We start from the raw sequence: 13,480 nt of genomic DNA, 5'->3' as shown, positions 1-13,480 counted from the left end.
AAGTCCAAGATAATTCATTGAAAACAGGCTAGTATTTTTTAATGGTTCTGAAATATTGGAATTTATGTGCAAAATGAAACTTGAACTCAGCCTGGCACTATTTAAATTAACTGAAACTGATCCTTGGACTCAAATGTAAGCCCAAAACTGTATCTAGTAGAAAAACATAACTAAGAACTTATGAGTTTGGATTAAAGATCTATTGTAGTAAGACAATGCAAACACATCCACTCATAAATTGATACATTGGATTTAATAAAAACTAAAACCTCTGCTCTTAGAAGTGCAATGCTAAAGAAAGATATATCAAGTCACACACAGACTTTAAATCATGTATTTCATCAGGGGCATTTATTTAGAAGATATAAGGAACTTCTAGACCTCCATAATCAGAAAAACGTTTTTTTCCCACCCAAGGGAGAAAAAAGAGCAAAAAGTTTAAACAGATATTTCACAAAGCAAAGGTGTTCACATGGTAAATAAGTCCACGAAAAGATTCTATCATTTTGCATTTAGCAAACACATGTTAAATCAAAATGTGACACAACTACATAATTACTAGAAGAGCTTACATGAAGAAGGCAGACCATACCAAATGCTCACAGGGATGAAGAGGACTGAAGGGCACACATTGGTGACGAGAGCATTAAATAGCACAAACTCTGAAAAGCCACCTGTATTAACTATGACAGTCAGCCCTTCCACCCTTCAGGTATTTAGTTAGGTGAAATTAAAGCAAACACCCCAAAACAGATTTATTCACAAAAATATCCATGATTTCTATATGTGTAATAGCCCCAATCTGAGAACAGCCCAAATGTTTATCATCACACAAAGCAATAAACAAATTATAGTCTATTCATACAATGAAAAATTATCCCAAAATGGAAAGGATAGAGCATTGATATTGCTACTAGTTGGATGGACGTCAAAATAATTATGTTCAGGAAAAGAGCCAGATCCTCCAAGGTGCCCACAAAAGATGATGTACATCTTAATTGTTGAGTGTGTCAATTATGCTTCCACAAAGACTGCTTAACATATAATTTAATATGAAAAATGCTAATTACTAAATTATATATTTCTAAATATTTTTAGGTTAAACACCGAAGCATTTTATTTTTCTTTACCTTTGGAAAGGATTTGCATTTGTACTTCAAGATAAAACATTTTACTGATTTTATACAAGTACAATTTATACCTATTTTCTGGTGGTGCTTGATCAAGATGCTATATGAAATATGAGGTAAAAAATGACATGCTCTTTCTGCCTATTTAATCATCCATTGTTCCAGTTGTAACATTTTATTCCCCATAAGCCTTGATATTGCTCATTATTAAAGATATCAAGACAATTAAAGGACACTCTGTCTTCTACATTACAGATGTCCACACAGAAACGGAGAAGCCTGGTAAAGCCACCTAAGTGCCCACCCACGAGCCGCGGTGGTTTGGAGCAGATTCCAGACTGCTTTGTGAGATCCACAGACCCAGAACCCCTGAGAGCTTCCGCTTGCCCCTCTTCAGAGCCTGCTTGACATCTTTGTTCCTCAAGCTATAGATGAGGGGGTTCAACATGGGGATGACAACCGTGTAAAAGATGGACACCACCTTGCTCTGCTCCAGGGAGGAGACGGCACTGGGCTGTGCGTACATGAAAAACACGGTCCCAAAAAACAAGCACACCCCAGTGAGATGGGAGGCACACGTGGAGAAAGCTCGGTGGCGTCCCTGCACGGTGCGGATCTTCAGGATGGCTGAGATGATGCAGAGGTAGGAGACCAACACAACCAAGAAGGTGCTGACAATGATGAAGCCACACAGGCCGAGGAGAACCCACTGGTTCACAGAGGTGTCTGAACAAGACAGGGACAAGAGTGGCGGGACGTCGCAGAAGAAGTCGTTGATCTCATTTGGCCCACAGAAGGACAGCCTGAAGGTCATTGTTGTTTGAGTGACAGCATTCACTAGGCCCCATGCATAGGACCCGGACACCAGTAGTCCACAGACCCAGCGAGTCATGCTCATGGGGTACAGAAGAGGGTTGCAGATGGCAGAGAAGCGGTCGTAGGCCATGGCAGCCAGGAGGAAAGCCTCGGTGGTGCCAAACAGAGACAAAAAGAAGAACTGAGACGCACACCCAGCAAAGGACACCCTGCGGTCATCTTTCAGGCAGTTTACCAGGGCCCTGGGCGCAATTGTGGAAGAATAGCAGACGTCCAGGAGGGAAAGGCTTTGGAGGAAGTCGTACATGGGGGTGTGGAGGTGAGCATCGGCCCTGATGATTGCAATCATGCCCAAGTTTCCCACCATGGTGACGACATACAGCACCAAAAAGACCAGAAACAGAGCTTTCTGCATTCCTGGCCCACCCCTGAAGCCAAGTAGGACAAACTCTGACACCTGTGTACAGTTGGCCATTGTGTAATGGCAGCCGGAGGAGGCGGAGGAGGAAGAAGGCCAGGAAGGGGAAACTCTGCAAGCTCCGTACAACTTACTGCCTCAGGGTTAAAATGAAATTAGAGATCTCCACGTGGCACTAAAAGCATTCTGTTTATAATCCTGTTACAGTGTCTTGGTTTATTGGATTCCATAGGCCATGAAATTGGAAAAACCTCTGCTGCAAAGGAAATAAAAATGGGATCAAATAAGCATTGACATAACTTTGCATCCTTTATTTACTTCACTTACCTAAGGGTTTTGTTTTGTTTTGCTTTGTTTTATTCTTAAAATGCTTTAGAGAAGTCTCAAAATCAAAGAATAAAGACAGTGACTGAGAGTCCAGCTCAGTGGCAGAACACTTGCCTAGTGTGCAAGGCCCTGGATTCAATGCCTTGCAGTGTGTGTGTGTGTGCGCGCGCACACACACACACGCACAACATTGGACATGAGTGCCCCTGAGAACTAGCCATTGAGCCAATCCTGCATCATATAAGAACTGTCATCAGACAGAGCTGGGAGATGTTGGCAAGTGACATTGGTTGTCTGGACAAGACCAAACCCTGTGCCACACCCTCTACACTGGTTTCCTGTTACTGCTGAAATAAATTACCTTTAATGGCATAAATCAACAGAAATTAATGATCTTTCAGTTCTAAGGAAATACAATGCAGTGCCCATGGTCTGCACTTGTTAACCAGCACGCTTCCTTACGGAAGCCCTGAAGGAGAATTTGTTCACCTTTTCCAGCTTCTAAAGACTTGCATTCCTTAGCTCATGGTCCCTTGTGTTTTTAAAACTGGAAGCACAGCATTTTCTCTTCTCTCTGACCTCTCTGCTCTTGGACTTGCTTTTTCTGTATGTAACCATCCTGTCTTCTTAAATGCCCTTGTGTTGAAATCGGATCCTTCTAGATGGACCAAGATAACCACCACCCTGCCACCCTGTCTCAATGTCCTTTGCAGTGAAAGGTACTGTATCCATGAATCAGTGTGTGGATATACTGGGAGGGTAGCTCTCATACCCACCATGGTATATATTTTATATATATATATATATATATATTTTTTTTTTAAAGATTGATGAAGTTGTGGTTATAATACAAGGCAAAAGAAATCCAATAATACATGGTGTTGTTTTTACTAATTAGGCCTTTTACTACAATCATTCATTAATCCATTCTTGAATTAATGATTATCAAACTATTTTTCCTTTTTATCTATAATAACTCCCCCTCTAATACACTCTCTTCATCATTAAAAATTACACACAAAACAACAATAATGTATTTAAGCAGCTAATCTTAGGGCACCTTGAGCTACAGTAAGCTGGAACTTCATTGTAGGGTAAGATTTCCTCCTTGGAATGGAGCCGGGGACGGAGCTGTAACTGGGTGACTGTTGGAGTCAATGTGTTGAAGGAGAGAGCAAGTGCCTCTCTTACTCCAGCTCTGGGTGGACTGACTCACAGGCTCCTCACAGTGGGCAGGGCACAGCATGGCTGCCCACTTCCAGTGCCAGCTCACACTGCTGGAAGTGATCCCAAAGTCTTGTACACAAAGAAGCAGATCACAAATCCATCCCAGGCACAAAGCAAGGCAAGTCAAGTTAACGCAAAACATAGTTACAGCTGTGACACTGCCACAAACATAGCCATGACTGTGCTGCTGCACACCACCGTGCCTAGACACAGTGAGCCTGCTGCAGGGAGTGTCATACGTCTTACAGGAGGCCCTGAGGAGAGGAGGCACTAACCAACTAACTCCAGAGGAGCAGGAGTATGATCCTGTCTCATCAAAGGCCACTCTTCTTCCTGGGAGAGTTAGTGCCTAAGAATCTCACAAAGGAAATCTCATCAAAAAAACAGAGCAAAATCATGCAGCCGGAGTTTTTGATACATTTGAAGACTTGACATCCATGAAAACAAAAGTCTCCTTTTTTGGGGAACTCGGGGGCACTCAACCACTGAGCCGCGTCCCCAGCCCTATTTTGTATTTTATTTAGAGACAGGATCTCACTGGGTTGCTTAGCGCCTCACTTTCTGCTGAGGCTGGCTTTGAACTCATGATCTTCTTGCCTCAGCCTCACCAACCACTGGGATTACAGGCGTGCACCATGCACCCAGCCCAAAGTCTCCATTTTAAGTGCTTTTCAGATAAGCATTTATAGCTGTGTTGTAACAGATTGATGTAAAAAATGAAGGTCACCAAAACCTAATTCTGAAAAAAAAAACAGCTATTGGATAATTGTTATAATATATCAATCTAAAAATATTAAAACTGTCTTTAAAACTGCTCAAAAAAGCCACCAGTACCACATACTAATACCACTGAGTTTCACCATTAGGAAATGTGCCAAGATGTGCCAAGTTGTCCTGCTTATTTTTTTTTCCTGACTCCAGAGCCATTTCTCTTGGCCCCTCATTGACCTGACACCTTTTTAAATGTGAGCACTGAGCAACACGAGTACTGCTGCGTGCTCTTGTTTGGGATCTTTTGCTGGATTATCACCCTCTGTTGCAAACCTTCTCTGTGCTCCTTAGAAACCCCCAATCCTGAGATAGCACAACATAGAAATGAGTGACCCAGCACGGGGTCTGGATCTGTCTGAATCAATTAACATGAGCTTTGAAATGGGAAAAGCATGCGTAAGCTTTCTGATATGAAAGCCTTGAAACAGACAACTGCTGAGGTGCATGTTGTTATACTGTTGGATCCCCCAAGTGTCTTATTCCATGGATTCCTACATTTATGGGAACAAGGTAGAAAATCTAATGAAACGTCACACCTGGATGTCAAATACTTACAGTCTTTGGATGAATGTCATCAGAAAATGCAGACTCTGGGAGCAAAGAGCTCTCGAGGATGGCGGAGTGCAAAGTTAATATTATATTGCAAAATGTGTTCTGAACTCTAAATTAAGATACACTTCTACCTCCTATTCTGTTAGTAGTCCAATGAAAAGTTTGAGCAATGAGCTCTGTAGTTCCATAATAAATATACTGAGTGATTTCTCATGCTAGACAGGGTACCAACTGCTATACAGGTGTTTCATTTGATCTTTATGCAAACTGTTGTGTGAGGTAAATACTGTGATCATTCTCATTTTACAAACAGGAACAATGAAATTTGGAGAGCTAGGCCATTTACCCAAAATCACTCTGTTAATAAAAATGAAGTTGCAATTCTAAATGGGAAATTTGATTTCAAAAATCTATACCACAATGTATCTTTTTTAGACAAGAGACTAAAGCATTCATATGTCTTAAATTTTGTTGTTAAAAAAAATTAAATTGAATCATTTGTATTTTTATGAGACACCATGTTATAGATTCATTTCAGTGATTTTCAACTTAAAAGATCTAAATATTGGTTTATGTATTGACAAATGTCCCTGATAATGCTAAAAATATATTATAGACTCTTGTGCAAAATAAGCATAGTGATATGAAGGCTGCACCTTAGAATCAGTGCAGGAAGGTGGTTAACATCAGGGACTCTGGTGCCGGAGCCCTGGGTTCACTGACTGAGTGCTCTCCTGGACAAAGGTCTTGTTCTTTCCATGTTTTAGTAGACGGACCAGTTAAATGTGGATAATTAAAGTGTGCACTTCACTGTAAGGACCAAAGTGTTTCACAGATAAAAGTCTTCCAGAAAGCATGGCCATGTAATAAGCACAATTAAGTATGGCCATTGTTAATAGTTCTGCTTTTAAAACTTAGTCCATTGTTGTCCAACACTGTTTAATTGAGTTCTACCATTTTCATAGCTCCATTGGGGTTCTTCAGCAAAGTGTGGTTGATCTAGCTTTCTTGCTGCCTTGCTAGAATTTAACTTAATTGTGCAGAGGGTCTTGAAGAAGGGTCTTGATTAAGGTCAAGTCAGCCTCACCTTAGTGCCCTGTGCTCTGCCCTCCCTTTCAGCTGACTCAGCTGCCCCTCCAGCTCTGCAGTGAGTTCTGTCCTCAGGAAATCTCAGCACAATTTTGTGAGAGTCGAGAGTGAGGATTATAATAGTTCCTTCAGTGTGGGTCCCCAGGGTGGCTCCCCACAGTTCTGTGTTAACAGGAGCAGAGTGGCTCCTTCAGGTGCTGCGACTTGGCAAGGAGACAAGATGAAGTCCCAGAGCAAAGATCTGAGAGCAGAACCTGACAAACTCAAAGCCACAACTGTCCTCAGAATAAGAAAGTAAGATGTGCTTGTAAGTTTGAGGTTGGAACACTTAATGGAAGTTTACATGTTTCCACTCCAGGCCCACGGCTGTTATCTAGAAGAAGATGAATACATGCCAATCAAGTCCAACAGGTACTGGTCAGGCTTCTAGCTTGCTGGTGACCTAATCAAACTCAAAGACAGAAATACATTTGCAGGCATATTTTGTGATCCATTCTAAGTTATTTTTTTAACTGACATAAGAAATAGGTAGTAAGACACAAAGATTTCACTTTATGTGTTTCTGATTAGAGTGACAACTAATATCCAAAACTGATAAAAATCATATGCCACATATTAACCCACATAATGCATGAGGAAATGTTTGCTTACATGACCTTTGAAATATTCCTTCAATTCATAATATTTTCCAAATCATACACATGAAATGTAAGACCTGAAAACATATGAACTCCCTGCAATGTCACCAGAGACTTTGGAATTAGAATTTTAGTAAAAAAACACATCTCAACTTCAATGGAGCTCACGGTCTATCCTCATAATTTCTGAAGTCGTGTTGAAATGGTCTGGAATATATACAGACACATAACAAGTTTTAAGTTCTATAATGTGTGTTTGGGAAACTTGATAAAATGGAGCCCTCTCTCTTCTTGAAATCTAATGCCTTCAGTGTTTATAACTGAAATGACTATACTAGTGGAAGATTCAATATGTTAGGTACAGTAAAATAAATGAAGGTTATTAAGTGGATTAAACAAAGTTGGTGCATATTTAAAGAAACCAAATTATTTCAGCCATTTAAAAATATTTGCTCAGGGGCTGGGGTTGTGGCTCAGAGGTAGAGCGCTCACCTGGCATGTGTGAGGCACGGGGTTCCATCCTTAGCACCACAAAAAAGATAAATAAATAAGGGTATTGTGTCCATCTGCAACTAAAAAAATATTTTTAAAAATTTTATTTAGAAAACATATGTTCAAATGATATTATTTACTTATAAATACATATTAAACTAAATGTAGAATTCAATACCTGTTTTGTAAATATGTATTAAATGTATATTAAATTACATGTATATGTAATGCAGATATATATAACGATGTTATCTTTTTAAAAAGTATAATCTGATGTAAAATTATCATCCATGATTTATTAAATATTGTGGTACATGTTGTGGGTGAAAACATGCAAATAACAAGATAATTGCCTTCATGATTGCTGCTATTTGCTACTGAATGGTAAAATTATCACAGGCATTCAAACAAACACAGCTAAGGATGTTCATTGGGACTAACCATACAGGTGTGGAATATAATTTGCTCCAATTCAGTCCCCAGGACTTCCTCTTTCCCTCCCCCGTCCCCTCCTTATACTCCACCGATTCTTCTTCTTTGTTTCTTTGTAATTCTCTTTGTAAATCCATATAGCAGTCTCAGTCAGTGACCTCTCCGCCAGACTCCTTTCTCCCAAGATACGAGGAGATATATGGAAACTGCACTTCTGGGCACCCTGGGAGATTTGCACCCTATCATGTGTGTTAAGGGTAAAATTATCAGGTCTTCTGAAAACCATCTAGTAAGTAAGTGTCAGTCTCTGAAATAGCAGATAAGCTGGCGTAGCAGAGGGTTTCCTCTTCCTGAGGACCATGTGGACCTATGCAGAAGATCCACCACCTGTAAGAAGGTTGGTGAATTCTGTAAGCTTCTCCTGAAGCATCTGGAAGACCTCAAGTCAGAGTGAGTTGCAGGAGGCACACCCAACACACCGTCCTGGGAGAGGAAAACTGCGGCGTGTTGGTTACTTCCTGAGATCCAGACTCTGCACTGTGCAGCACGGACTTTACAGAAATCATTCCAACCAAGATAGTCACGTCATAGTTTTCAGGAACCACCACTATTAACAAAGAATTTTTAAAACACTTAAGCTAGCCTTATTTATTTTATGCTCATTGCATATTTTAAAAGTTTTTCTTATAGTTGATTGATTAATAAAATGTACCAAAAATATACACATTTACTGGTAATATAAATAATAGAACAATCAAAGACAGAAAATAATGTTCCTGAATAAACAGTGTAATAATTGCTTCTGTTTAACGTTATTAGTAGTACAATGGGTGGACAGGAACAACTTCCCTGGAGTCCAGAAAATATGAGTCAAGGTCCACTTTCACAGGTGTTTTCTGAGACAGCAGCAGCTTTCCTGGTCCTATTGAGTGTTCTACAGAAACTTTTGCCATGAATTAGAATGTTTGAAAGCATTCATTGAAAATTTCATGTCTAAAATTAAGATCATTTAAAAGCTGCCCTTCGCCCTGATGTGGGTCAGCTTTGATGGAAGTTTTTGGATGTTTTTCCTGTTAAGATGTAAGGTAGTCTGTGGTAAAGGAGATGAGAACTAAGTTCACCACTCCATCTCCCACTCAATCTCAGTGGACACAAACCTCTGAAAGTAACTCTCGTGTGGATAAAGAGAATGAGCCCCAAGGCAAACACCCTTCGAGGTTCCTTTACATAAGTAAACGTGAAGGATGTTCAGCTTTCTCAACTGATTCTCCTACATGTGACTGGGATATTTTCTCAGATTGCTAACATTTAGAGTATATTATATAAATAGACAAAATATTTTATTTTGTGATGAAATCATTTTCAACATACTAAAAGGGACCACATCTTGAATACCTATTCCAAGTTATCTTTTACCATATATTAACTCAAGGTAAATTCTGTGCATATATAAACATATACAAATATATACACACCAATGCACATATATCTGCATACACAAGTATGTATGACCATTTTATTTAGCATATACTTATTTCATTAAGTATGTAGGGGAAATGTAATAATGAGATGAAGGATTAATGATTATTCCAATTTTTATATTTGACCCTTATATATTATAATAGAAATCCAAGCTTCTTCTCTCCCATATACATATATTTGTACTAAAAAAGCATTTATCACCACGTCTGCTTTAAAAATATATCTATTTTATCACTTGGTATGGCATTATCATTATCTCATACCAAGTGAAGGTGAAATGTTAATAAAATAGGTACTTGTCATTCCGTTTTTCTGTATGCTTAACAAAACACTGTTGAAATCCTGAGAACTGTTTGCTAATCTTGTTCCCAGAATGTGCTGTCCCCAACTGCCAAACTGCAGAATGCACTCCCTCACTCGGTTGCAGGCAAACTGCCCACTCGCCCTGACCCTTCAATGAACTTCCCTCCCTGCCCTCTCCAAGAAAAGTATATAAGCTCTGCTTAAGCTGTTCCCAGTGCTCTACCTCTCTTTGCTCTAGTGAGCTCTAAGCCCCAGCATGCTGGTCCCCAAATAAACCCTTTTGCTGTTGCATGAGACAGTCTCTTGGTGGTCTCTTCCTCCGACGTTTCTCCGGTCCCTTACAAAGGGCATAGAAGTGAAGGGCTGTGTCACATGAGGTAGTCCCCTTCAGGAACTAGCACCTATAAAAACCACCAGGGGATTTCTAACTATCACACAAAGTCTGTATACAGAATACACTGCACTTGGGGGCAGAATCATCCAGACTGACAGTAGTGAGTATTTTAATAAGAGTATTTACAAGGTTTAAGAGTCTTGGATAAGACGATTTAAGATGGAATGTTTCATGCTGTAACTGCTGAGGACTTGGCATAGTACCTTCAGACTGGGGCACACAATGAGGCCCAGACCCCAGAGTGGAATCTGGGGTGTCACTGGATGAGTTTTTGTGAGCCATCACCGGATCTGTGAATCCTTCATGAGCAGGTTGATGGCCAGAGCAACAAATACACACACAGATGTGTTCGATCCTAGGAATTTCGTGAAACAAATGGTGAAGTCGATTGCATTCCATTCTCTACCTCCTGACCTACTAGAACACACAGTTATGTTATTTGCAGTTCTTAGTGTGACCTCATAATTGCTCCAAGTCTGAGTTTAAGTATAGAACGTGTGGGTCTACAGATCTGATCTACTGATGTTCTGCATCACCGTTGTGCATCAATTTCCCCTTCAAGGCAATTTGAAATTTGGCATTAAATTTTCTTCTACTATTTTTAGATAAATTTTTAGCAAAGGCATGGTAAATAGATGATTTTGGTTTTTTTCTTGACTGACCTACTTTTTCATTGGTGTATTACAGTCATACATAAAATTGGAATTCAATGTGCTATGCTTCTACATGTATATGAGATAGTTTGGCTGACTTTATTCTGCTGTTCCACCCCTTCTGCATTTCTCTTCCCTCCCCCTCCCCTTCACTATTCATCCTTCTATTTTCATGAGAGTCCTTGTCTCCTTTTTTAAATTACTTATTTCTCTCTAGGTTCTGCATATGTGAGGAAACATTTGACCCTTGACTTTCTGGGTCTGGCGTATTTCAATCAGCATGATGTTCTCCATTCATTTGTTTTTCTGGAAAATGCCATAATTTCATTCTTCTGACAGACTGAGAAGAAAACTCCATTGCCTATATACACCACATTTTTTTTATCCATTCATCTGTTGATGGGCACCTGGGCTGGTTCCATATCTTGACTATTGTGAATTGTGCTGCTATAAACATTGATGTGGCTGCATCACTGTAGCATGCTGGCTTTAGATCTTTTGGAAAAATACCAAGGAGTCAGATAGCTGGGTCATGAGGTGGGTCCATTCCTATTCTTTTGGGGAATCTCCATACTGCTTTCCAGAGTGGTTGCATTCCCACCAACAATGTTTGAGTGCACCTTTTTCCCACATCCTCACCAACACTTATTATTATTTGTATTTTTGATAATTACCATTCTGACTAGAGTAAAGTGAAATCTGAAAGTGGTTTTGATTTGCATTTCCCTGACTGCTAAGGACATTGAATATTTTTATAGACATGAAAGAAGCAGCAGAATTATATATGCTGCTACCAGCAAATTACTAACTTCTTGATATTAAGATTTTTTTCAGATGCATTAATGATATAAAATAACATAGAGAGTGCTTTTGTCATCTTTTTCACTACTGTGACCAAAAGACCCAATGAGAACAAATTTAAGGAGGAAAGTTCATACTATACTTTATTGTTGTTGTTGTTGTTGTTTGAATAAACACTGAGGAGTAAATAGCTGAGTCGTGTGGTGGTTCCATTCCTAGTCTTTTAAGGAACCCCATATTGATTTCCATAGTGGTTGTGCTAATTTACAGTCCTACCAACAGTGCATAAGGGTTCTTTTCTCCCCACATCCTCTCCAGCTTATTATTATGTGGATTCTCAATGACAGCCTTTCTAACTGGAGTGAGATGAAATTTCCATCTAGTTTTGATTTGCATATCTGTGATTGCTAAAGATGTTGAACATTTTTCATATAATTGTTGCCCTTTGTATTTCTTTTTTTTTTTAAGAAGTGTCTAGTTTATTTGTTCACTTGTTGATTGGGTCATTTGAATTTTGTTGTTGTTATTGTTATTGTTGTTTTTGTTTGAGTTCTTTATATATTCTGGATATTAATCCTCTGGGAGCAGCTGGCAAAGATTTCCTCCCATTCTTTAGGCTATCTCTTCATGCTCTTAATTGTTTCCTCTGTTGTGCAGAAGATTTCTTCCAAGTTATGTAATCTAAATTGGATGGATTGACTTCGCAAGAAGAGTTTTGAGGTTGGGTCTTTTCATGGAGAGGGCTTAGACTCAGTTTGGATGTCAGAGGTACAGGTGGCCTGAGGTTCACAGAAGCTTTAAGAAGGAGAGAATGTTGTTTCTTTTGTTTGACTCTGAGAAAACTGGCACCCAAAACTGGCTTGATTTAGATTATAAAGTTAGATGGAAGCAAAGCTAACACTTGGCTAAGAGTTCTGCAAGTTTAAGACAAAAACCTTTCTGTTATAATACTCTATATCCTGTCTCCTGGCCTACGCGGGCCCCAATATGGCTCTGTGGAATGAGATGGCTAGCTAATCTAAGAGCTCAGACCTTCTGGTCCATTTTGAATGCAGATTCTTTATGTTGGAGCCATAGTACTGAACTTAGACAATTAGAAAACAATTCTTCAATACATATAGGTTTCAAATGAACACACAATGGATTTTTATATCTTCCAAATGACAGAGAAAGGAGATTCTGCAATTAATTATTAAAATAATCATTTTATTAAACAATTACACTTTTACAATTTTTTTTTGTATTTTACAAACATAGAGTCCTGGAGCAATCCTCGAGGCACATATATTGCTCAATTACAGAATGTGGTGAGGAAAGGTGATAGAATTTTCTCAACTTCAATTTAAATCACATAACATAAATTTACTGTTTTATTATTTCAAGTATACAGTTCAGTGTCTTAAGAATATTCTGTGTTGTGCAAACTATCTCCAGAATTAATTTCACATTGTAAAACTGAAAGTAGGCACATTAAACCACTGCTCCCAACTTCCCCATCCTTTCAGTCTCTTACCAACTATCCATCCACTTCTATTTCTCTTTGACTACTCTATATACCTCATGTAGGTGGAATTGTAGTGGATTTGTCTTTTGTGACTGACTTATTTCACTTAGCAAAATATCCCCAATAAGGATTCATGTTGTAACATGTGTCTGAATTTTCTTTCTCTTAATATTTCCATTTCAGTCTTTTAAAACAGTCTTTTGTAGATCCATTTATCTGTCAATGAAACTTTGCTTTCCTTCTACCTCCTTGTGGATAATGCTACAGTGAACTTAGGAGAGTAAATATCTCTTTTATATACACACCAACAAGCAGAATGGCCAGATTGTATAGTAATTATATACTTAACTTTTGTGAGGGTAAAACATTATCCTTGATTGCTGTATCATTTTCGTGAACACTTACAGTTCAGAGGATCTAAACGATTCACATACTCCCCCAGACTTGCTAT

At 39.1% G+C, this 13,480-nt stretch overlaps 1 protein-coding gene across 1 annotated transcript; it reads right to left on the bottom strand.

The window, feature by feature from the left end:
* Nucleotides 1-1,422: 1,422 nt before the first annotated feature.
* LOC107160342 (olfactory receptor 1020-like) lies at nucleotides 1,423-2,421 on the bottom strand. Its single transcript, XM_015507022.1, has one exon. It carries the CDS (start codon nucleotides 2,419-2,421, stop codon nucleotides 1,423-1,425), a length of 999 nt encoding a protein of 332 aa, XP_015362508.1.
* Nucleotides 2,422-13,480: the final 11,059 nt, after the last annotated feature.

Source organism: Marmota marmota, unplaced genomic scaffold (genome assembly GCF_001458135.2).
Source record: "Marmota marmota marmota unplaced genomic scaffold, marMar, whole genome shotgun sequence".
NCBI classification, from domain to species: Eukaryota; Metazoa; Chordata; class Mammalia; order Rodentia; family Sciuridae; genus Marmota; species Marmota marmota.
The sequence above is the reverse complement of the archived record's forward strand: the minus strand, read 5'-3'. Positions and strand labels throughout refer to the sequence as shown.

What these genes read in the sequence shown, in the direction of transcription:
- LOC107160342 (XM_015507022.1), bottom strand. Translation starts at nt 2,421, where the DNA reads ATGGCCAACTGTACACAGGTGTCAGAGTTTGTCCTACTTGGCTTCAGG.